The sequence below is a fragment of the Bufo gargarizans genome, chromosome 3 (genome assembly GCF_014858855.1).
Source record: "Bufo gargarizans isolate SCDJY-AF-19 chromosome 3, ASM1485885v1, whole genome shotgun sequence".
Lineage (NCBI taxonomy): Eukaryota > Metazoa > Chordata > Amphibia > Anura > Bufonidae > Bufo > Bufo gargarizans.
Window position 1 is genome coordinate 466,549,836 of NC_058082.1, and position 24,396 is coordinate 466,574,231.

Here is a 24,396-nt window from a genome sequence, read left to right on the forward strand (position 1 = left end):
CCTTTAAGGGAACCTGCATCCCTACTTTGGCTCCCCTCTCCTCCTCCTTCCCCCAGCCCCAGATACTCTCCTGGGCTCCCTCGCTGCTTGCAGACAATCGCTGGCCGCGCTGTTGACTGGCTCCCCCTAGGTCATGACAGATGGTCACATGACACAAGGGGATCCGGTCATTGCCGCAGCCGGTGATTGTCTGCAGGCAACGTCATACTGGGTGTTTACAGCAACAAGGCCCAGCAAAGGAAGAGAAGGAGTGGGGAGCCAGAGGATGGGACGGCTCCTTCCTGTTTAAGTGGATAGAAAGGAGCCGTCCCATTGAAGTGAATGGGGGCGCCATGGTTGTAATTACACTACTCATCGCTGCCGTTATGAAAGCGAGCACTCGTATGAACACTGCAGCCTCTTCCAACAGCTGATCGGTGGGGGTGCCGGGAGTCGGACCCCCGCCTACATGACTTATCCTGATGATTGGTCATCAATATAAACAGTCAGCAAACAATTGCCCATCATTTTTTTGCATTCTATAGAAAACAGCTGCTGCTTGCATGTATGCATGATTTTGGGTCACGTCCACATCTTCCCAGCCTGCCGGCTGCTGCATGTGGTCCAGACATAAATGTGGCGGGTAGTACCAGCAATGTGAATTTGAAGAAATCCACCCGGTTATTTTAACATTCAGTGTGGATTTTGAAGGGATTCTCCAGGCTACAGGTATTGATGATCTATCTTCTGGTTTGACACCTGGCAGCTGTTTTGGGCAACTGTGGCACCAAAAACTGTCTAGTGTACGGTGCTGGAAGTAGACTGCTCCCTACACTATGTACTGCCTGTGCCATGGTTATGCATCTAAGATCCCATTCAAATGAATAGGAGCTTCAGGGCGGCAGCAACTACACAGTGTATTGAGCTTCTACTTCTCCGCAGGACAATATATCACAATCATTAGTTATCATTGCATGGCATTGTCTGGTGCCATTATGCAATGTGCCCGTTTCTTAACATTGCTGCATCAGTGCTAGAGATGACCCAGTCACCGAAAATTCACCTCAACCCCAGTTCACTTTATGCATCTGTTACGTAAATGGCAATGGAGGCTGAAGTACGAGTTTAAAGATCAATGTATCTGCCTGCATTTGTCTTATGTAGGTCAGACTTGTATGACATATCCAAGTGGGTGACTGGTCGCAATTAGGGGTGCACCGAAATTCCGGCGGCCGAAAATGGGCCTAATCCATTTCGGCCGATATTGGTACATATCGGCAGAAAATATGGTTGGTTATATACAGGGCTTTTTTTCTGGCGGAACGCACCGGAACGGCGTTCCGCCACCTTTTGACATCGCAGCCTGCCATGCTCCAGCATCGCAGGCTGCGATGTATCAGCGGGGAGGGACTGGGAGGAGGAGCTGGGGGCCGGTGCGTTCACTGTGCTCCGGCCCCCAGCTCCAGTAGTTATAAAATGTGTACAATTAATAAGGATTCTATTCATGAGGCCCCCTCTGCAGTAGAACATTCAATATAGCCACATCCTACTCACAGGGCTGTTATCTTAATGCTGGCCGGCCGGGCAGACGAGCGGCAGCGTCACGACTGACGTCACATGCCTGCGCCGCCTCCTTCATTCAGAAAGTAGGCCGGGCACATGACGTCAGTCGTGACGCTGCCGCTCGTCTGCCCGGCCGGCCAGCATTAAGATAACAGCCCTGTGAGTAGGATGTGGCTATATTGAATGTTCTACTGCAGAGGGGGCCTCATGAATAGAATCCTTATTAATTGTACACATTTTATAACTAGTCTGTACTGGAGCGGCAATGTGGGGGGTGGGTGGGGGTCTGTGGATGGCACTGTTATGGGGTGGGTGGGGGTCATTGGATGGCACTGTTATAAATATCATTAAAAAAAAGTATTTGGGCAAAAAGGCAGTTTCGGTCAAGGGCATCCTGAATTTTCGGTTTCGGACCAGAATTTTCATTTCGGTGCACCTAGTCGCAATGTGTTCATCAGTAGTTGCTGCCCTGGATCCATGTATTGTGGATGGGACAACTAGACTGTCCTACTGCGCTGCAGAACGTCCTGCTATCACTGGTACAATGGCCCGTGTGCCTTCACATAGTCATTCTATTAAAGGGGTTGTCTCACTTCAGCAAAGGGCATTTATCATGTGGCTAATACAAAGCTTCCATCACATTATACACTGTATCCAGGGGTTATGGCCGCCGCTGCAGTGCGTTGGTACCTGTGCGCACTTCCACGGACCTGGACACCAGAGAGGCCGGCGCTTTTTCTTATTGTGCAAGCACGACCACCGCTGCTGGATTGGAGGGTGGTCGTAACCCCTGGATACAAGCAGTGTATAATGTGATGGAAAAATATCGAGCCAGCAAAGGAGGCAATATGGACAATCGCAGTGCATTAGTAAGTGCTGTGTAGTAACTTTATCTACATAATAAATGCCAATTTCTGGAGTGAGACCACCCCTTTAGTAACTTTTTTTTCCCCATTGACATCAGAACTATAACTTCACCTTTTTAAAACTTTTTGCCTTGTACTTTGTTTTTCAGATCCCAGTAGGATAATCTCTTACAATGAAGCCATGGACCGCCCTGATCTCTGAGATTGCTGCCAGAGGACTGCTGGCTTTTTCCTTTCCGAAGTCATTTCATCAGTGCATGAGAGACATTGTCTGGCTGTCATGCGCCTTTGAAAAAAGAAGAAAAAAAATAGAAAACCGTGCAAGAAACGGAGGAGAAAACAAGAACATAACAGAATCAAATCCTCTGATATATAATTATATAAATATACATATACGTATATATATATATATTTTGTTTAGATAACTATGTATAGAAAATTCTATCTATAAATATATACAAATATATAGTTATTTAAACAAATTTAAAAATGAAAATATTATGGAAACCATGTTGATCCAGTCAGGACCTAACCTTTCCCAGGAAAAGAAAGTTTAATTACTGGTACTTTTTTATTTTAATTTTTTTGTTTAAATTCCCAATTTTTTCCCCCCCTCCTTTTGTCATCATTACATAAGACTAAAGTGCTTGAGTAAATTGAGTACAGAATCCTCGGAGGCACGACCCTGCTACGTGACGAAGAGACGTGCTTGTGTACTTACATTGCCAACCACGAGAGAGCACATTGTATTATTTTTGGGATTGCCCAGCCCGTCCCAGTCTTACCCCCTCTCCCTTGTATTTTTAGTGTTTCACATGGCTTCTGCATACAACACTCATCCCGGCTGAAACAATGAACACATTTTTAAGAAATAACAGTTTATACTTTTTTTTTTTTTATTATTATTATTATTATTATGGCTTTTTTTCTGTTTTCTTTTGGGACTTACAAAGGAAAGACACACACACACACAGAAAAAAACAAAAAAAATAACGCAGGCTGTCTTAATATTTCACTTTTTTTTTGGAACTGGAGACAGATGCACTTTTTTCAATTCTGGAAAAATTCGGACAAACAGGTTTCTTAATTTTGACCATTGGAGTATGCGTCCCATTTAGAGACTATTAATGAAAGAACAAAGGACAAAAAGAAAAACTATAAAAAAAAATAGTAAAACGCAAAAGAAATTAATCTATTTAGGCATTTAATATATTTAAAAAATATCTATATAGAAAGAGGCAAATCTGTTCCCTGTTTGATGTCATTGTATGAAAGGGGAGCAAGATGCGCAAGGCTGTTCGAGACCCTGGCTGCATCATCTCCCTGTGTGTCGCTAATAGCTGTCCTTTTTTTGGTTCTCTGCTTTTCCCCTACTTGTGTTGAATGGAGTATCAACCCAATCGCACATGAACATCATGCTGAAAACCTCCATGACTCTGACTGGGTCTGATTACATATATATTTTTTATTTTTTTTATTTTGTGTGCCCTTTTCTGTATGAAGGACATTACTGGAAGCAGGACTTTAGCAATAAAGGTATTGACCCTTTCTATTTAAGCGAGTGGCCTGCAATGCATTGGGTGCTAGTGGGGGGATATGTTGCACAATATGCACATGTTGGGAGTGCCACTCCTCAGTTGCTCACTGTCGCTTTGTCTTCAAGCAATGTCCTCCATGCTCGTTTGCTTTCTCCCTTATATCACTCATGCAGAGCACACCCCGTTGGGCTTCAGGCTGTAGCTGAGAGTGCCTCTGCCACAAAGCAAATGCTATTCAGACTCAAATGGTGCTATACATATATATATTTAGAATATCCTGTTTTATCTTGTTTTTATGTTGCGGGCCCCTCCATTGTTTGGAGGGGTTAATCTCTAAGTTGCTAGACGTCCCCTCCATCTCATCCCAGGTCTAGACCTCATTTAACCATTTGTTGCTGTCAAGGTCAACGAGCAGACTGAGCTTATGTATATGATCAAAAACATTTCAGTAGAAAGACTGCTTGGATAATGTCTTGTCGGCAGATTATTATTATTTTTGTAGATGAGTTTGAATAGTACATATCAACTCATTATCGCTTGGAATTATTTATTTTACTGCAGGAAATATGCACAAAATGCTACATAGTTGATAACCATATGGTTTGTTAATGTGGATTCCTCCACAGTGTTGTGTTTTTTTTGTTTTTTATGCTGTATGGTTATTTCTTCTGTGGATGCATTACCAGAAAACCAAGAGCCAACAGTTTAGGTTCCCTAAAATGTCATTTAGATGTGAAGTGAGACTTTATATTAAGCTGGCCATACACATTGGATGTATGTCATCCCAACTCGCTGACCATCAGCAGATGTCCTGGGGAAGAGAAGGGCCAGGCGTGTTGGGTTTAAAGGGCATCTGTTAGCAAAATTTGTCCCTATGACACTGGCTGACCTGTGAGGCTACTTTCACACTTGCGTTCGGGGCTCCGCTTGTGAGTTCCGTTTGAAGGCTCTCACAAGCGGCACCGAACGGATCCGTCCAGCCCTAATGCATTCTGAGTGGATACGGATCCGCTCAGAATGCATCAGTCTGGCACCGTTCGGGTGTCCGCCTGGCTGTGCGGAGGCAAACGGATCCGTCCAGACTTACAATGTAAGTCAATGGGGACGGATCCGTTTGAAGTTGACACAGTATGGCTCAATTTTCAAACGGATCCGTCCCCCATTGACTTTCAATGTAAAGTCAAAACGGATCCGTTTGCACTATCATGAACAACAACAAAAAAAAAAAATTTTTTTTTTTTTTTTTTTTTTTTTTTTTTTTGTTCATGGTAATGCAAACGGATCCGTTCTGAACGGAGCCACCGTCTGCATTAATATGAGCGGATCCGTTCAGAACGGATCCGATCGAACGCTAGTGTGAAAGTAGCCTGACATGTGCGCTTTGCAGCTGAAGGCATCTGTGTTGGTCCCATGTTAATATGTGCCCCCATTGCTGAAAAAATTTAGTTTTAACCCCTTAACATAATGCCATACATGTACACTATTATGTGCCCGCCTGTGTATGGAGTCGACTGCTGAGTTGAGCCTGCTCCGTATGTGTCTCAATGACAGGGGAACCTCGTCATTTAACCCCCTCAGATGCCGCATTCAACACTGATTGTGGCATCAGTGAGGTAAGATAGAGGGATGCAGTTTCTTCTGCCTTCCGATTGGAGCCCACGCAGTGAACGCTTCTGAAGCCTTCCATGGTAAGCTCTGTGCTGTACTGTGCATGAGGCACAGCTCAGCAGGGACAGTGTCGGCATCCTATTCACCCTAATAGATCTCTTAGGCCTCTTTCACACGGGCGGCGCGTGTGAGGGCCAGATAGGAAGCGGGTGCGTCGAGGGAAAATGCACGATTTTTCCACATGAGTGCAAAGCATTTTAATGCGTTTTGCACGCGCATGAGAAAAATCGGCATGTTTGGTACCCAAACACGAACCTGGACTACTACACAGAAGTTCAGGTTTGGGTTAGGTGTTGTGTAGATTTTATTATTTTCCCTTTATAACATGGTTATAAGGGAAAATATTAGCATTCTTAATACAGAATGCTTAGTAAAAATAGGGATGGAGGGGTTAAATTTTTTTTTAACTCGCCTCATCCACTTGTTCACGCAGCTCGGCTTCTCTTCTGTCTTCTTCTTTGATGCCCAGGAGGAAAAGGACCTGTGTTGACGTCACTGCGCTCATCACATGGTCCATCTGGATCATATGACGGACCATGTAGTATTTTCCATTATAACCATGTTGTAAGGTAAAATAATAATGATCGGGTCCGCATCCCGATCGTCTCCTAGCAACCATGCGTTAAAATCAAACCGCATCCGCACTTGCTTGCGATTTTCACGCAGCCCCATTCACTTCTATAGGGCCTGCGTTGCTTGAAAAATGCACAATATAGAGCATGCTGCGATTTTCACGCAACTCACAAGTGATGCATGAAAATGGCCACTCGTGCACAGCCCCATAGAAATGAATGTTTCCGTATTCAGTGCGGGTACAATGCGTTTACCTCACGCATTGCACCCGTGCGGAAATCTCGCCCATGTGAAAGAGGCCTTAGAGTGACTAGGAGAAGGGATCAAAAGATCCCAGGTTCTAATAGTTATTAAATAAAAAGTATAAGTTTAAAAATAAAAAACAACAAAATATTAAGTTTACATCACCCCTTTTTTTCCCAATTTTACATATAAAATATATAAACAATAAAAAAAAAACATTCTGTATCGCAGCATCCAAAAATGGCTGAACTATTAAAATATTTAAAAATAAATTCCTGTGTGGTGAGCACCATAATGGGGGGGAAAAAATGAAAAGCGCGATTTGTCTTTTTTTTTGTCATCTTGTTTGCCCCTAAAAATTTAATAACTGATCAAATAGTTGTACATGCCGCAAAAATTGTACCAACAAAAACTAGTTTGTTTCGCAAAACACAAGCCCTGGTACAGGTTTGTACACAAAATATGTCAGAAAATGGCACAGTGTATGCCGTAATGTCAAAACCCACTTTACCGAATTTTTTTTTTTTTTCAATTTTACCCCACAAAGAATTTTCTTTCCTGATGGGCGGGCTTTAACGCTGCCCTAGCCAGTAAAATGGCTAGGACAGTGCTAAAGCACACCCATCAGAGCCGGTGACGTCCGCTAGGCAGTGTTATTGTAAACAAAAGAGCCCTTGCCCTGCCCGATCTAGCGCAGGGCAAGGGAGCACATCGGAGCATGAGATGCTCCAATGCTAACATCAGGTGGGCTGCCTGGGTGAAATTATGGGTATGTCCGGGTTCAGCTCTGAACCTGGACAACCCCTTTAAATGCTGGCATTAAAAAAACACATCTTGTCCCACAAAAAATAAGCCCTCATATGGCTATGTGAACAGAAAATTTAAAAAGCTATGGCTATTGGAACGTGGGGAGATGAAAATCAAAAATGAAAATTGGGGGTAATATATACAATTTGGCCTCTAGGAGCATCGGGTTACAATTACACCTAGAGGCTCTGCTCTCTCTGCAACTGCCTCGCCCTCTGCTCTTTGTGTGATGACGTTTACAGCAATGCGGGCACATATGAACATGGGACCAACACAGATTCCTTCAGCTGCCAAGGGCACATGTAACAGGTCAGCCAGTGTCATAGGTACAAACCTGCTGACAGATGCCCATTACATGCCTGATCCTTTTGTTCTTGCGTAAATTAGGGTGGGTTCGCATCACATTTTTCCCATCCTTTTTAACGTATACGTTAAACGGATGCTTCAGACTGGTGTCATACAGTGGCATTCGTTCACCATAGAGTTCCATTGTAAATTTTAAAAAAAGGATACAGCAACGTGGTGTGCTGCGTTTTTGTATCCTTTTCTTTTACTGGAACATATACGTCAAACGGAGGCATAAAACGTGATGTGAACCCACCCTTAGCCCCTGACAGACTCTACTGGCTGGTGGCTTTCTCACCTCTCCAATTCACAATACATGATCCGTGCATGCGTGTGTAGCGAAGGGTTGTGGGGAGAGAGCTGTTGGTCAAATGAGTGTTTGACCATAAGGTATGTCATGTATAGGACTGTCTTTAGTGGCAAGGTATATGCACTGTTAATGGCTACATGGAGATTTTTTTTTCAGTAGTGCTACAGCTGCTGTTCAAAGCAATTCGTGGTGTTAAATGCAGTCTTGTGGCCCGCCGCCGTCACCTGATTAAAATCAGTGAGTAGCGCTACAAAAAGTCTTTGTGTGGCCCTAGCCTTAATGTCTTCATTCAGCAACATACAAACGCTAGTACTGTCATATAAAAGGCATCACCGGTTGTGTCCTATTGGCTGTGCGCTCTGTGTATTTGTCTCACGCTATGATAGAATATGAATACAATGTGAAGACTAGGTTTACACATTGCATATATTCACTTGTGTGTATTTGGTTACAAAAACAGAAGTGGGCAGAGTCCCTACGGTGCCCAGGTCCCCGCCGCGCTCCACTTCCTGCTCACAGGAATACCGCTTAGCCTATCGCTCGATGAGGTGGGTCATCTCTTTATCCAATGATTGACTGAGCAGCATTCTCAGCCATTTCCCGCTGTGTTGGGACAGGAGCAGAAAGTGGAGCACAGTGGGGACCCACCGCTCTGTTAAAATAGCGGTGGCGGGGCATCGGGGAGGTGATTTTAAGATAGTTTAAGTTTATTTTATTTTTTATAGCAGTAGGATCCCGCTGCAAGTCTTTTATGTTATTGGGGGCACCCATTTGAAAGGGTATATTGGGAAAATGCTTTATTTTTCTTATTTTTTTTTAACCCTTTGTGGCCCCTTTAAAAAAAAAAAAAAAAAGCATATTTGTCCTTACTGATTCCCCAGCTGCAGGTGCAGTCCATGCTGCTCTTCACTTCCTGGTCTTGGCTTGACACACCAGAAATGTCAGAAAAGGGACCAGCAGCAGGGACTGGACCTGCATCAAAATGCCAGAAGCAGGGATCAGTGAGGGTGAGTATGGCTTATTTTTTTTAATTTTTACTCCTTTTGAGACTTTTTTTTTTTGTGGAAACTCTATTCCCCTCCTCTTTGCGATCTTCTATGTTAGTTTGAAATGAACCCTTTCCCGTGCCTGGACCTTGTGAAGACACCGTAGCCTGCCATAGCAATCTGCCTATTAAGACCTGCCTACAGCAAGGCTTAATAGGAAGCCTGTCAAAACCCCATAGACTGTAATAGTAGTCTATTGCAATCTGTGGGAAAAGTGAGCAAAAGTTTTTATATTCAAGTCCCCTGATGGGACAGAAAAATGACAGTAAAAAGTTTTTAAAACTACCAAAAATATATAAAATTTTATACACCCTTTCCCCAAATTTACACATGAAAATTACTAGTAAAAATATACGATTGGTATCACCGCATCTGAATATGTCCAAATTAATAAAATATAGAAATATTTCACTTGTGAACACTGTAAAAAAAAAAAAAGGCTGATTTGCCTTACTTTTTTTGGGGTGTGAGAACAAAAAAAAAAGTTAAAAAGTGATTTGAATAAACCCAAAAAATTGTATCAATAAAAACTGCAGCTTGTTCTGCAAAAAACAAGCTGTTACACAGCTCTGTATACAGAAATATAATAAAAATTGCACAGAATTTAAGGGTTTATATATTTTTTAAAAATAGTAAAACTTAATAAAAACTATATAAATTTGGTATCGCTGTAATCGTACTGACCCACAGATTACGGTTGTCATGTCATTTTTAGCATACTGTGAACTTAATTGTAAAAAAAGTCTAAAAGACCTTGATGTAATTGCATTTTCTTTTTCCACTTTCACCCCACAAAGCAGAAAGGAAAATTTGACCCGGTTCTCAAAAAGTTAATAAATATATATATATATATATTATTTTAAAACTTATGAAACGTAATGTGTAAACCTGGCCTGGGTTTTGTCTGTCTTCATGTGCAACTCTTGATGCAGGGCATTCAGGCCTCAGCCCGTCACCGCTGTTCTGTGAACAAGATAGGGGTACGTTCACGTGTATCTGTAGAGCAATGAGCTGTGTCCATGTGGCTTTACTATAGTTTTGTGCAAATTTTTTTAATTTATTTTTTAAAGAATTTCCTGGATCCAAAATCAAATTGCCCTATAACCTGTAAATTGTTAGTACGTGAGGTTGTCTATGCTGCAGATTTTTTTCCCCATTGAAGTCAGAAAATATAGACAAGAATGTTGCAACATACCTGCGCACATGAAGGCCAACCTGATGGGGAAATTCCACCCAGATCTAAAAGTTCAGTCTGCAATGGAAATTTTTCTTTGTTCACCCCTTTTTAGAATAGGTTGTTAACTTTTGATTTCGACAACTGTAGCCCAATCTTGCTGGCCATGTACATTGGATTATTCTTCGTATTCTGCAGATTTCAGGCCGACCACCTAATGTGTATGGGGCCTCCTGACTCTCCCAGATATGGTGAAAGAGGAGGATCGGGTATGTTGTGCTTAAATATGCCCAATCGTTTTGTTCTTTGGAGATAATGTGCTGCCAGTGTTATCTGGCAAAATTTTACTTGACTCTCGTTGTTGAGGACATGTACATTCTGAACCGTGCAGTTTTGTATGTTGGGCGCAGGAGAGATTGTTTTTGTGTGACCAGCCTTACATTAAAAGGCTATTCCAGTTGTAACACGTTACAGTCGCTCAACTATTTCCTGCAGTTCCATAGGGATGAAAGGAGCGGCAGTGTGCATGCTGGACCAGCTGTTCCATTCATTTTTGGATCCCAGTTGAGCGGACCCCCTCGATCTAATAGTTATAAATACTTACAACTAGAATACCCCCTAATACTTTTTCATAGATGGGCGTTCGAGTTCAGATTTGGGTTAATTTTAATTGACAGTCACTGAACCTAAAACACATGATGTGTCTTTTTGAAAAATGTTGTTTTTAGAAACCCAATCGCACAGTGTAGTTTTGTTCTTTTTTGAATTGTACTATTACTGTTTTTGGGACAGTCCTCATCTCACAGCTGGAAAGCATGTTCACAGGTTTTTATATTCTCTGACTGTAGGCTTGGTCTGGTTCTTGGTCTACTTTCACACTGGCGTTTTGTTTTCTGGTTGTGAGATCTGTTCAGTTTTGCCCTTAATGCATTCTGAATGGATAAGGATCCGCTCAGAATGCATCAGTTTGGCTCCGTTCCGCCTCCATTCCGCTTCGGAGGCAGACACCCAAACGCTGCTTGCAGAGTTTTGGTGTCCATCTGATGAAACTGAGCCAAACAGATCCGTCCTGGCACACAATGTAAGTCAATGGGGACGGATCCGTTTTCACTGACACAATATGGCACAATAGAAAACGGATCCGCCCCCCCATTGACTTTCAATGGTGTTCAAGACTGATCCATTTTGGCTATGTTAAAAATAATACAAACTGATCCGTTCTGAACGGATGCATGCGGTTGTATTATCTGAACAGATGTGTTTTTGCAGATCTATGACGGAACCGCACTAAACGCAAGTGTAAAGTAGCCTTACGTCCCGCACTCCCACGATCAGCAGTTCTGCAGTAGTTCTTGCACTGGTACTACACCGCGCTATCCATTGTGTAGTGGACGGACCTGCTTACTGCAGCACTGCTCCCATTGATGAGAATGGGAGCAGTGCTGCAGTAAAAGACTCCATCCACAATACAATGGATGGAACTACCACAGAACAGCTGATTGGCGAGGGTGTAGTTATCAGACCACTGCTTGTCATATATTGGGGGCCTATCCTGAGAATACATGGTTAATATAAAAGGGCTGGACAACCTCTTTAAAACAATATAACACATAGAAGACTATGGTGGCTATAATTAGGGGTTCAGGGTTTAGCCTTCCATATGGAAGATGGAAGAAATACAGTGACATATAAGATATTTGCTGTTCATCTCTTCAAGAGTCTCCACATTGATTCTGCTCATTGCAAGATTCTCGCAATGTATTAATTTTATACATTACCGTATATGTGTAGATACATTTATTTTTTTTATCAGTTGTGTCGGGTACTGACGAATATTCTGGATCATGTATTAAAAACATAGGGGGAAAATTATCAAGGTTGGAATTTCCTTTGGGAGTCTCTGCCAGTACAATAAGTCACAAATATATGGTCTGTGCCATGATTTGTGACATTTTGGTGGCACTTTTGTTGTGTAGCAGGCTTATTCAATCCCCCATACTTTTAGGAAGTGGTACTAGAATTATTTCTTTAGCGAAACACATTATCTTGTGCTGAGTAAAGCTGGCTGTAGATATGAGATATACGGTATGCCTGAGCTCGCCCATGTCGGTGTGTAGTCCGGAGATGCATTTTTTATTTTGCAGTCTTTGGTGCTGGTCCAATGTCTGAGAAATACCAAGGCCAATTTCACACGAGTGTATACAGTCCATGAAATACGCTCAGTGTGACCCGAACTCGCAGCATTATAATAATTTATAATGCTGAATGTTCCTGCCCGACCTTGGCTATACTGAATCGTACTGAGTGTATTATGTGGGTACAGTTCAGTACAGCCGCTGTGGGGCAGGAACACAGCATTGTGAATCATTCTAAAGCCTCATTCACATAGTTCTTTTTAATGTGTGTGTTCAGACATTGTTTTTTTTGCCATAGTCCGTGGGTCCGTTTTCTTTTGCATGGAAGCATGTTCTGTTTTGTCCGTGTTCACAGATCCATCACACCCATTATAGTCTATGGGTCCGTGAAAGCCACGGATGCCATCAGTGTTTCACAGATCATTAGGAAAAGATGCTTTAAAAACGCAGATGGCACACGGAGAGCAAAAAAATGGACACACGGACCCAACACAGATCCTTCACGGAGGCATCACAGACCACCTCACGGAATTGAACACGGACGTGTGAATGAGGCTTAAGGCCATGATTTCAGTTCGGGAAATACTGCTGCCGCACAGTGCGTATTTCACTGACCGAATACTCTTGTGTGAAATTGGCCATACACATCGGATAGCAGCTGAATGCTTGTTCGGTCGACAACTATTCCTCTCCAGTTGAACAATCCAATTGTTCCATCCTTTTCTCCCCATTTGCTATTGGAGGAGAGTCGTGAGGTCCCTATACACAGATCAGTGGCGGTTATGGCCAGTAGTGGCTTATTCCCCTCTCCCTATTGAGTACACCTGTATGGGATGCTGTGGAGTATGGCGTCTTTACTCTGCACTGTTAGGGGTTTGTCACTCCTCAGACTAGTTGACCCACTCCAGCATCAACCAGCAGATTCGTTCATGCAGCTCTATATGATAAAACCGACTAAGGCAGGGTTCACATTACTGCTTCATTTTTCTGATCCATCAGAAGAGCAGAGAAAAAAACGGATCCTGGATTTTAGGCATTTGTTATGTAGGTTATTTATGTTTTAGCCATTTTTGTCTGAGATCCATTATTTTAGACTGAAAACTGCACCCCACCATGGTATAGCATCTGAATTACACCACCGCCCTGTATCCCTTTAGGGCTCTTTCACACAAGCAAGTTTTCCATCCGGATGCGATGTGCGACCACTGAGCAGCCAGACTGAATCCTGACCCATTCATTTCAATGGGTCTGTGCACATGAGCATAGGTTTTCACGCAACATCTTTGCGTTCCGGAAAGATCGCAGCATGTTCCATATTGTGTATTTTTCACGCAGCTCTGGTTCCATAGAAATGAACGGGACTTGTGTGAAAAACTGAAGGAATCCGGCTGTAATGTGTTTTTCAGCGATTGTTGCTAGGGGATGTAGATTGTTATTCAGTTTTTCTTAAAGTACGTGAACAACGCATGCAATCCAGATTTGGGGGGGAACGACGTACACACCGAACGCAGAAAGATCTGTTTGAAAAACCATCACTTTTTTCTTTCCTGGCACAATCCATATCGCTTGTGTAAAAGAGGCCTTAGGCTAGGGCTACGTCGCAGAAATGTTGCGCAACATTTTTAAAAATGATAATCAATGGTGTTGCACTGCGACGCAACAGCCTGGATGGATTTTTGTGTGACTGTCGCTTAGCAGTGTGACTATCATTACAAATAATTTTGAGCGACATTTCACGCGACACATGTTGCAGTGTAGTTGTACCCTTTTTTTGTAGCGTGACTTATTGTCGCTGTGTAGCCCTAGCCTTACTGTTCTATTGAACCAAACTTTGATCAACGCAAAGTTTGGGTCAGGTGCACTGCAGGTCCTTGTGGTCATAACTTGATGCTAAAATGCAGCCATATTGCACAGTGAGTTATAGAGATGAGCTGGTTCGCAGACCAGCAACGTTTTATGTTGTCAATTTACTCCATGTCAAAAGAGGGAAAAATATGGGTCTCTTTTAATTCTAAAGTCCACTCTTGAGAATCAGTTTGTTAATGTCGTCGTAGCGGTTAAGGCTACTTTTACACTGGCGTTTTGGTTTTCGTTTGCGAGATCCGTTCAGGGCTCTCACAAGCGGTCCAAAACGGATCAGTTTTGCCCTAATGCATTCTGAATAGATAAGGATCCGCTCAGAATGCATCAGTTCCGCCTCCATTCCGCTCTGGAGGCGGACACCAAAATACTGCTTGCAGCGTTTCGGTGTCCGCCTGACGATGCGGAGGCAAACAATGTATGTCAACGGGGACAGATCTGTTTTCAATGACACAATATGGCACAATAGAAAACTGATCCGTCCCCCATTGACTTTAAATGGTGTTCAAAACTGATCCGTTTTGGCAATGTTAAAGATAATACAAATGGATCCGTTCTGAAAAGATGCATGTATTATCGGTGCGGATCCATCTGTGCAAATCCATGACTGATCCGCACCAAACGCGAGTGTGAAAGTAGCCTAAAACGTAATTTTTGCCAATGCATTATTATCACCAGTCACCACTAGAGGGAGCTTATCTCATGGGGCAACTGTGTCAACACTCTTGGCCCCGATTCTGGCATGCAGAGGCCAGACATTTTTCTGCAGTCTGCATTTTGCAACTTTTTTTTTTTATAGTGATCTGCAGCTCATGGCACTTTTACAAAAAAAGGATGGGACTTGGCTAGTTGGCAGGGTCATCTCAGCTTGACACACTACATCAGAAAACTGGAGTTAATAAGTGAAATTTAAGGCAGCCCATAAAACTGGTGTGTTGGTAATCCAATAGCCTCATCTGACAGGGGATCAGGCAACCGTGTACCACCAGATCCGCATTGATTATAAAGGGATCTGTTCCCGCATAAATTGTCCAGCCGACATTTATGCCGGAACAGGCTATTAGCCTGGCAGATTCCCAACACAACTGTGACTTCTTCTGAAGACTGGTATATGAAACCGCCAGTCTTTAGTCTTTATGCGCCCCATTGAGTTCAATAATAAAACCGTATACAGTAAGCTTTTTGGTGATGGCTTCAGGCACACACAATTTTATCATTTAACCCTTTATGGTGGAGATTTGGCGTTCCGACCATTATTAAAATATATTAAGGACTCAATGCATAAAATGTTGAACCTCACTAAACATGTTTTTAAAAGGCAGACATTCCCTTTAAAACTTCCATTCTCTTCAATGGGTTAGATATGATCCTGTAATATAAAGTTTCTCATTCATTGCAGGTGTTCATTTTCACACATGGCATCTCTGGTGTCTGGAGAAAAAATTACTGCAAAAAATAAAATTACAGTATGCAGCATAATTTTGCTGTGAGTGGAGTCCAGTGCTTTTACATGGCGGCATGTGATTTGGCTTTAGGCCTAGTTCACACTTCGGTGATTTGATCAGCAATTACGTCAGTGATTGTGAGCCGAAACCAGGAGTCCACAGAGATGTCATGGAAAGATCTGCACCTGTTCTGTGTTTCTGACCTGCTCCTGGTTTTGGCTCACAATTAGGCCTCATGCACACGAACGTATTTTGTTTCAGCGTCCGTTCTGTTTTTTGTTTTTTTTCGCCGATAGGATGCGGACCAATTCATTTCAATGGGTCCGCAAAAAACGCGGACACCACACTGTGTGCTGTCCGCATGAGTATGTCCGTTTCGTTGCTCCACAAAAAATATAGTGCATGTCCTATTTTATTTTTCTAGTTTGCGGACAAGGATGGGCATCATTACAATGGATCCGCAAAAAAAAGGATGCCATACGGAACGTCATCAGTTTTTTTTTTTTTTTTTTTGTGGACTGCAAAACACATACGGTCGTGTGCATGTAGCCTTACTGATGGAAATTACTGGAGTGTGAACTAGGCCCTAGTAGTCTTTTGAAAGGCCAGTAACACAGAGTTGTTGTAGTCATTGAAAAGCAGTTCATATCTGTAAAACATTTGTTTTAATTTTTGTGTGGTGGTGTTTTTTTTTTTTTTTTTGTTTTTTTTTTTACTTTTCCTAGGTTTATCCAATCAGGGAGACACATTTGGGTAGCCGATTGCTTCTGACGAGTCTTAAGTTGCCAAAAAAAAAAATCATGATTCTGTTTGATTTGATGACCAGGAACGTTCACTATTATGTTGTTACTCGGCCTTTTAATGCAGGAAATGTTTTATTGTTTGTGCCGTTTCACGACCCTGATCGCGGATCACTCGGCTGCCGCGATATCACTTTTTTAAATTTTTGCATTTTCTTTCAGTTTGTAACATGAGGTATATACATCACTGTCTGTACATCCTGTCCAGTATTATGTTCTAATTCAATAACTTGTTAATAAAACATTTCTCTGCAGTTAAACCAACATCTTTTCCATATTGTTGCAGTATAAAATGACTCTGGGGATTTATTTTTCCCTGTTATTATTTTTTTAAATTGCCGGATTATACTACAAACCGGATTCCAAAAAAGTTGGGACACTAAACAAATTGTGAATAAAAACTGAATGCAATGATGTGGAGATGACAAATGTCAATATTTTATTTGTAATAGAACGTAGATGACAGATCAAACGTTTAATCCGAGTAAATGTATCATTTTAAAGGAAAAATACGTTGATTCAAATTTTAACGGTGTCAACAAATCCCAAAAAAGTTGGGACAAGTAGCAATAAGAGGCTGGAAAAAGTTAATTTGAGCATAACGAAGAGCTGGAAGACCAATTAACACTAATTAGGTCAATTGGCAACATGATTGGGTATAAAAAGAGCTTCTCAGAGTGGCAGTGTCTCTCAGAAGCCAAGATGGGTAGAGGATCACCAATTCCCACAATGTTGCGCAGAAAGATAGTGAAGCAATATCAGAAAGGTGTTACCCAGCGAAAAATTGCAAAGACTTTGCATCTATCATCATCAACTGTGCATAACCTCATCCGAAGATTCAGAGAATCTGGAACAATCTCTGTGCGTAAGGGTCAAGGCCGTGAAACCATACTGGATGCCCGTGATCTCCTGGCCCTTAAACGACACTGCACCACAAACAGGAATGCTACTGTAAAGGAAATCACAGAATGGGCTCAGGAATACTTCCAGAAACCATTGTCAGTGAACACAATCCACCGTGCCATCCGCCGTTGCCAGCTGAAACTCTACAGTGCAAAGAAGAAGCCATTTCTAAGCAAGATCCACAAGCTCAGGCGTTTTCACTGGGCCAGGGATCATTTAAAATGGAGTGTGGCAAAATGGAAGACTGTTCTATGGTCAGACGAGTCACGATTCAAAGTTCTTTTTGGAAATCTGGGACGCCATGTCATCCGGACCAAAGAGGACAAGGACAACCCAAGTTGTTATCAACGCTCAGTTCAGAAGCCTGCATCTCTGATGGTATGGGGGTTGCATGAGTGCGTGTGGCATGGGCAGCTTGCATGTCTGGAAAGGCACCATCAATGCAGAAAAATATATTCAGGTTCTAGAACAACATATGCTCCCATCCAGACGTCATCTCTTTCAGGGAAGACCCTGCATTTTTCAACAAGATAATGCCAGACCACATTCTGCATCAATCACAACATCATGGCTGCGTAGGAGAAGGATCCGGGTACTGAAATGGCCAGTCTGCAGTCCAGATCTTTCACCTATAGAGAACATTTGGCGCATCATAAAGAGGAAGGTGCAGCAAAGAAGGCCCAAGACGATTGAACAGTTAGAGGCCTGTATAAGACAAGAATGGGATAGCATTCCTATTTCTAAACTTGAGAAACTGGTCTCCTCGGTCCCCAGACGTCTGTTGAGTGTTGTAAGAAGAAGGGGAGATGCCACACAGTGGTGAAAATGGCCTTGTCCCAACTTTTTGGGGATTTGTTGACACCATGAAATTCTGATTCAACATATTTTTCCCTTTTAAAATGGTACATTTTCTCAGTTTAAACTTTTGTTCCGTGATTTATGTTCTATTCTGAATAAAATATTAGAAGTTGGCACCTCCACATCATTGCATTCAGTTTTTATTCACGATTTGTATAGTGTCCCAACTTTTTTGGAATCCGGTTTGTACATAGCTTGCTTTCGGTGGATTGAATCGTAAACCCGAAGCCCCAGGTTACCACTGGAATTAGGTTTTGAGTTGGAAATTACCAGTAACGAAAGAAGATTAAAGGGTCACTGAGCTTTCACTAAAGTTTAAGCGACATATCAAAGTTTTGATCGTTCTCAGTGTGTGGGCTGAGACTTCCACAGATCGTACTCTGAGCACTCTTTGTCCTTTATTCTAGCGATTGGTAGGGGGTCTCAGCATTCAGACCGCCCCCCATCAAAACCTTTAGGGCTCATGCACACGAACGTTTTTGTTTTGCGGTCCCACAAAATGGGATATCTTTGAAAGCATCCTAAAATCTTATTGTGAGAGGTACATACCGTATGGGAATAAAAGGTTAAGTAACAAAAAGAAACCAATGTGGATAAACAGAACTGTAAAGAAAGCAATAAATTACAAAAAGAAAGCATATAAATCACTAAACCAGGAGGGTTGCACGGAAGCACTGAAAAACTATAAGGAAAAAAATAGAACATGTAAAAAAACAAATAAAAGCGGCCAAACTAGAGACTAGATGAGAGATCAATATCCAAAGAGAGTAAAACTAACCCTAAAATGTTCTTCAATTATATAAATGTTAAAAAGTATAAATCTGAAGGTGTCGGCCCTTTAAAGAGTAATGAGGGGGGAGTCGCAGAGAGCGACGAGGAGAAAGCAAAGCTGTTAAATATTTTTTTTTCTTCAATGTATTCACTGAGGAAAATAAACTATGTGGGGGGTTCAGTCAGCACAACCCTGTATGCAGGTGCACATTGCTATGGCGAAATACACATACAAACGCAAAAACACAAATGCAATGGCACTCTGCAACCAGCACTCTGCCCTGCCTTTATGCTGGATGCTAAATGAGGCATTAGTGAAAAATTTGGCCAAAGCATAATTAGCCACTCACCACGTCAAGGTAGCCTCTATGAGTGGTTCGTACCTGTTATGGGCCATAACAGCCACACAAAGTCCAGGGAGCGCAGGCACAGCATGCATGCCAGGCACACTGCTTTTAACCCTGTCCGGTGCCATAACCGCTTCCATCGGATCCAGGGATGCAAGTGCCAACATGCATGCTGAGCCCACTATGTGGCAAAATACACATACAAATGCAATGGCACTCTGCAACCCGCACTCTGCCCTGCCTCTATGCTGGATGTAGAATGAGGCATTAGTATACATTTTGGCCAAAGCGTAATAAGCCACTGACCACGTCAAGGTCGCCTCTATGAGTGGTCCCTAACACTAGTTCCTACCTGTTATGGGCCATGACAGCCACACAAAGTCCAGGGAGCGCAGGCACACTCTGCTTTTAACCCCGTCAGGTGCCATAACAGCTTCCATAGGATCCAGGGATGCAAGTGCCAACATGCATGCTGAGCCCACTATATACTTCTCCTGGAGCCAAATGGCTACTGGTAGGCGCTAGAAAAGCAGACTCAGTTTTATACTGACTTTAAAACCAGCCTCCAGGGTAGACTAATTGGTCAGGTGTGCATGACTGCATGGAGATCGCCATGCCTCCAATATATACTACAAAGAAAAAAATGTAGGGGGTTCAGTCAGCACAACCCTGTATGCAGGTGCACATTGCTATGGCGAAATACACATAAGCGTAATAAGCCGCTCACCTTTTTTTTTTTTTGTGTTAGGGACCACTCAGAGGCGACCTTGATGTGGTGAGTGGCTTATTGCGCTTTGGCCAAAATCTACACTAATGCCTCATTCAACATCCAGCATAGAGGCAGGGCAGAGTGCTGGTTGCAGAGTGCCATTGCATTTGTGTTTTTGAGAATGGAAAAGTAATTTCCCCATTAAAAGTGTCCTGTCTGATCCAGGAAGAAGTACAACAGCGACTTAAAAAGATTAAAATAGACAAATTGCCAGGACCGGATGGCATACACCCCCGTATCCTAAGGGAATTAAGTAATGTCATAGCCAGACCCTTATTTCTGATATTTGCAGACTCTATACTGACAGGGAATGTCCCACAGGATTGGGGCATAGCAAATGTGGTGCCAATATTCCAAAAGGGTCCAAAAACAGAGCCTGGAAACTATAGGCCGGTAAGTTTAACATCTGTTGTGGGTAAACTGTTTGAAGGTTTTCTGAGAGATGCTATCTTAGAGCATCTCAACGGAAATAAGCAAATAACACCATATCAGCATGGCTTCATGAGGGATCGGCCATGCCAAACTAATTTAATCAGTTTCTATGAGGAGGTAAGTTCTAGACTTGACAGCGGCGAATCAATGGATGTCGTATATCTGGACTTCCCCAAAGCATTTGTCACTGTACCACATAAAAGGTTAGTATATAAAATGAGAATGCTCGGACTGGGAGAAAACGTCTGTATGTGGGTAAGTAACTGGCTGAGGGATAGAAAACAGAGGTTGGTTATTAGTGGTACACACTCAGATTGGGTCACTATCACTAGTGGAGTACCTCAGGGGTCAGTATTGGGCCCTATTCTCTTCAATATATTTATTAATGATCTTGTAGAAGGTTTGCATAGTAAAATATCAATTTTCGCAGATGACACTAAACTGTGTAAAGTAATTAACACTGAAGAGGACAGTAAACTACTACAGAGGGATCTGGATAGACTGGAGGCTTGGGCAGATAAGTGGCAGATGGGGTTTAACACTGACAAATGTAAAGTTATGCACATGGGAAGGAATAATGCAAGTCACCCGTACATACTAAATGGTAAAACACTTGGTAACACTGACATGGAAAAGGATCTAGGAATTTTAATAAACAGCAAACTAAGCTGCAAAAAACAGTGTCAGGCAGCTGCTGCCAAGGCCAATAAGATAATGGGTTGCATCAAAAGAGGCATAGATGCCCGTGATGAGAACATAGTCCTACCACTTTACAAATCGCTAGTCAGACCACACATGGAGTACTGTGTACAGTTCTGGGCTCCTGTGAACAAGGCAGACATAGCAGAGCTGGAGAGGGTCCAGAGGAGGGCAACTAAAGTAATAACTGGAATGGGGGGACTACAGTACCCTGAAAGATTATCAAAATTAGGGTTATTCACTTTAGAAAAAAGACAACTGATGGGAGATCTAATTACTATGTAAAAATATATCAGGGGTCAGTACAGAGATCTATCCTATCATCTATTTATCCCCAGGACTGTGACGAGGGGACATCCTCTGCGTCTGGAGGAAAGAAGGTTTGTACACAAACATAAAAGAGGATTCTTTACGGTAAGAGCAGTGAGACTATGGACCTCTCTGCCTGAGGAGGTGGTGATGGTGAGTACAATAAAGGAATTCAGGAGGGGCCTGAATGTATTTCTGGAGTGTAATAATATTACAGGCTATAGCTACTAGAGAGGGGTCATTGATCCAGGGAGTTATTCTGATTGCCTGATTGGAGTCGGGAAGGAATTTTTTATTCCCCTAAAGTGGGGAAAATTGGCTTCTACCTCACAGTTTATCTTTTTTTTGCCTTCCTCTGGATCAACTTGCAGGATGACAGGCCGAACTGGATGGACAAATGTCTTTTTTCGGCCTTCTGTACTATGTTAATATGTTTTTTTGCGTATCCATTGTTCCGTATCAGTTTTTTTTTTCTCTGATTTAAGTCCTCTTCCATTCCGTTATTCCACAAAACAGATCTGTATGGTTTCCGTATGTGATCAGTTTTTTGCAGAACAGAAACAGTCACTTATTAATCACCAAACATGAACAATATGGGCTGGGCATAGCATTTCTACAGTATGGATCTGCGAAATACGGATGTGTTCCGTGTGTGTCCCGTATTCTTTGCGGACCTATTGACTTGAATTGGGCCTCGGAACGTGATTTGCGGACAATAATAGGACATGCACTACTTTTTTACGGAATGCACACTGAGTACCTTCCGTTGTTTTTGCAGACCCATTGAAGTGAATGGTTCCGCATACGGTCCGCAAAAAGAACGGAAGCAGAACGAAAATAAGTTTGTGTGCATGAGCCCTTATGTCAATTTGACATATCAAAAGTTTTCACTACACCAATTAAGGAAACCACTCCCACACAGTCCATGATTGGTTCAAAAAATTCAGTTACTTTATTAATTAATTCATCTCAAATAATGTTAAAAAAAATCAAATAACAGCGGCATACATGTACACTAAAAAGTAGACACACTAGGCATGTAGTACTAATTTGGGATGAGCGAATCGACTTTGGCTGAAACATCCGAAGTCGATTCACATAAAACTTTGTTTCAATACTGTACGGATCGAGCACAGTATTAGAGCCGAAGTTATTACTTTGCGATGTCTCACGACACTTCGCATTATAACTTGAGAAATGTATTTATACTGTAAAAAACAATTTCCCAAACTCAGGTTCGGTTCTAAGGTACCACGGGAAATGTTTTTTTTTTTGTTTTTTTTTTTTGTTTTTTTTTTATAAATCAATTTCTGAAGTAATAACTTTGGTTTATCGGAGCCAATAGATTCTAATACTGTACAAAGCGCTCGCTCCCTACAATCTTAAATGGCATTGCTTTTTTAACTGTGTGATAATAAGCTGACATTTCCTGTTTTGAAGAGATAATTTCTCAAGTCATCTCATTATTATTATCACATATTTACAATGACATAAAATCTCTGTACATATACAGTATCCACTATTCAAAAATGGTGCTGTCACAGCTTACTTACTCCCCCTCCCTGCACAATGTCTTCTGCAGAAGGTACTGCGTGCCTCAAAAATTCTCCCATAGAAGCTGATGGGTCATCTCAAGATTACGGGTTCCTATATGCTATAGGTTTTCTGTTGATGGCAGCTCAGGCTGGATGGAATCAATTACCAAAAATACAATGAAATATCTACAAGTGAAAAAAAACAAAAACACATTTAGTAACACAGTACATAAGGCCGAAAAAAGACATCTGTCCATCCAGTTCGGCCTGTCATCCTGCAAGTTGATCCAGAGGAAGGCAAAAAGAAAACTGTGAGGTAGAAGCCAATTTTTCCCACTTTAGGAGAATAAAAAAAAAATCCTTCCCGACTCCATTCAGGCAATCAGAATAACTCCCTGGATCAATGACCCCTCTCTAGTAGCTATAGCCTGTAATATTATTACGCTCCAGAAATACATCTAGACCCCTCCTGAATTCCTTTATTGTACTCGCCTGTCACGGAAGGTGTACAGGTAACAAGACTATGCAAAATGAATGTATGACTCACTGGATCCAAAACTAAGGAACAAAAGGGAGACCCCTGCATAAGACCTGGCACTCTCCCTGACTGCTCAGCCTATGCGAAAATCCCAATGGTAGATGATCGCATATCCTCGTACCTCGACTGTATAACACCTGAACACCCTACAATAGTGAGGGGACACGACCACCGGCTCCCTACACTAGACACGGAGGGAGTCAGGGTCACCTGGGATCCAGCAAACAGGAAATCACAAAATAATGTAACACTTATCTTGTAGCAGACTGGGAAATAGGATCAGCATGCACACACACTCCAGGAAATTGTATAAGCCGCACATTAATGCATTATGGGGAGGAATTTAAAGGGATGCAATCAGTCCAACTACATGACAGCTGAGAGAGGCTAACGAGATGAAGAACTGAAAACCAAAACAAAGAATAGCTTAAGGAGGAGGTTCTGAGAGGCATCTGTCAGAGCTTCTCAGATGTCTGGTTGTGACATCGCCATCACCACCTCCTCAGGCAAAGAGTTGCATAGTCTCACTGCTCTTACCGTAAAGAATCCTCTTCTATGTTTGTGTACAAACCTTTCCTCCAGACGCAGAGGATGTCCCCTCGTCACAGTCCTGGGGATAAATAGATGATGGGATAGATCTCTGTACTGATCCCTGATATATTTATACATAGTAATTAGATCTCCCCTCAGTCATCTTTTTTCTAAAGTGAAAAAACCTAATTTTGATAATCTTTCAGGGTACTGTAGTTGCCCCATTCCAGTTATTACTTTTGTTGCCCTCCTCTGGACCCTCTCCAGCTCTGCTATGTCTGCCTTGTTCAAAGGAGCCCAGAACTGTACACAGTACTCCATGTGTGGTCTGACTAGCGATTTGTAAAGTGGT

General features: G+C 42.2%; 1 protein-coding gene across 1 annotated transcript in view; it reads left to right on the forward strand.

Annotated features, from left to right (window-relative positions):
• The window catches only part of LOC122932350 (nuclear fragile X mental retardation-interacting protein 2-like), a 42,927-nt gene extending 39,024 nt beyond the window's left edge, over positions 1 to 3,903 (forward strand). Inside the window, exon 4 of the mRNA XM_044286715.1 lies at positions 2,558 to 3,903. Coding sequence (XP_044142650.1) covers positions 2,558 to 2,610 — 53 coding nt within the window. The 3' untranslated portion in view covers positions 2,611 to 3,903. The remainder of the gene's footprint in view (positions 1 to 2,557) is intronic.
• Positions 3,904 to 24,396: the final 20,493 nt, after the last annotated feature.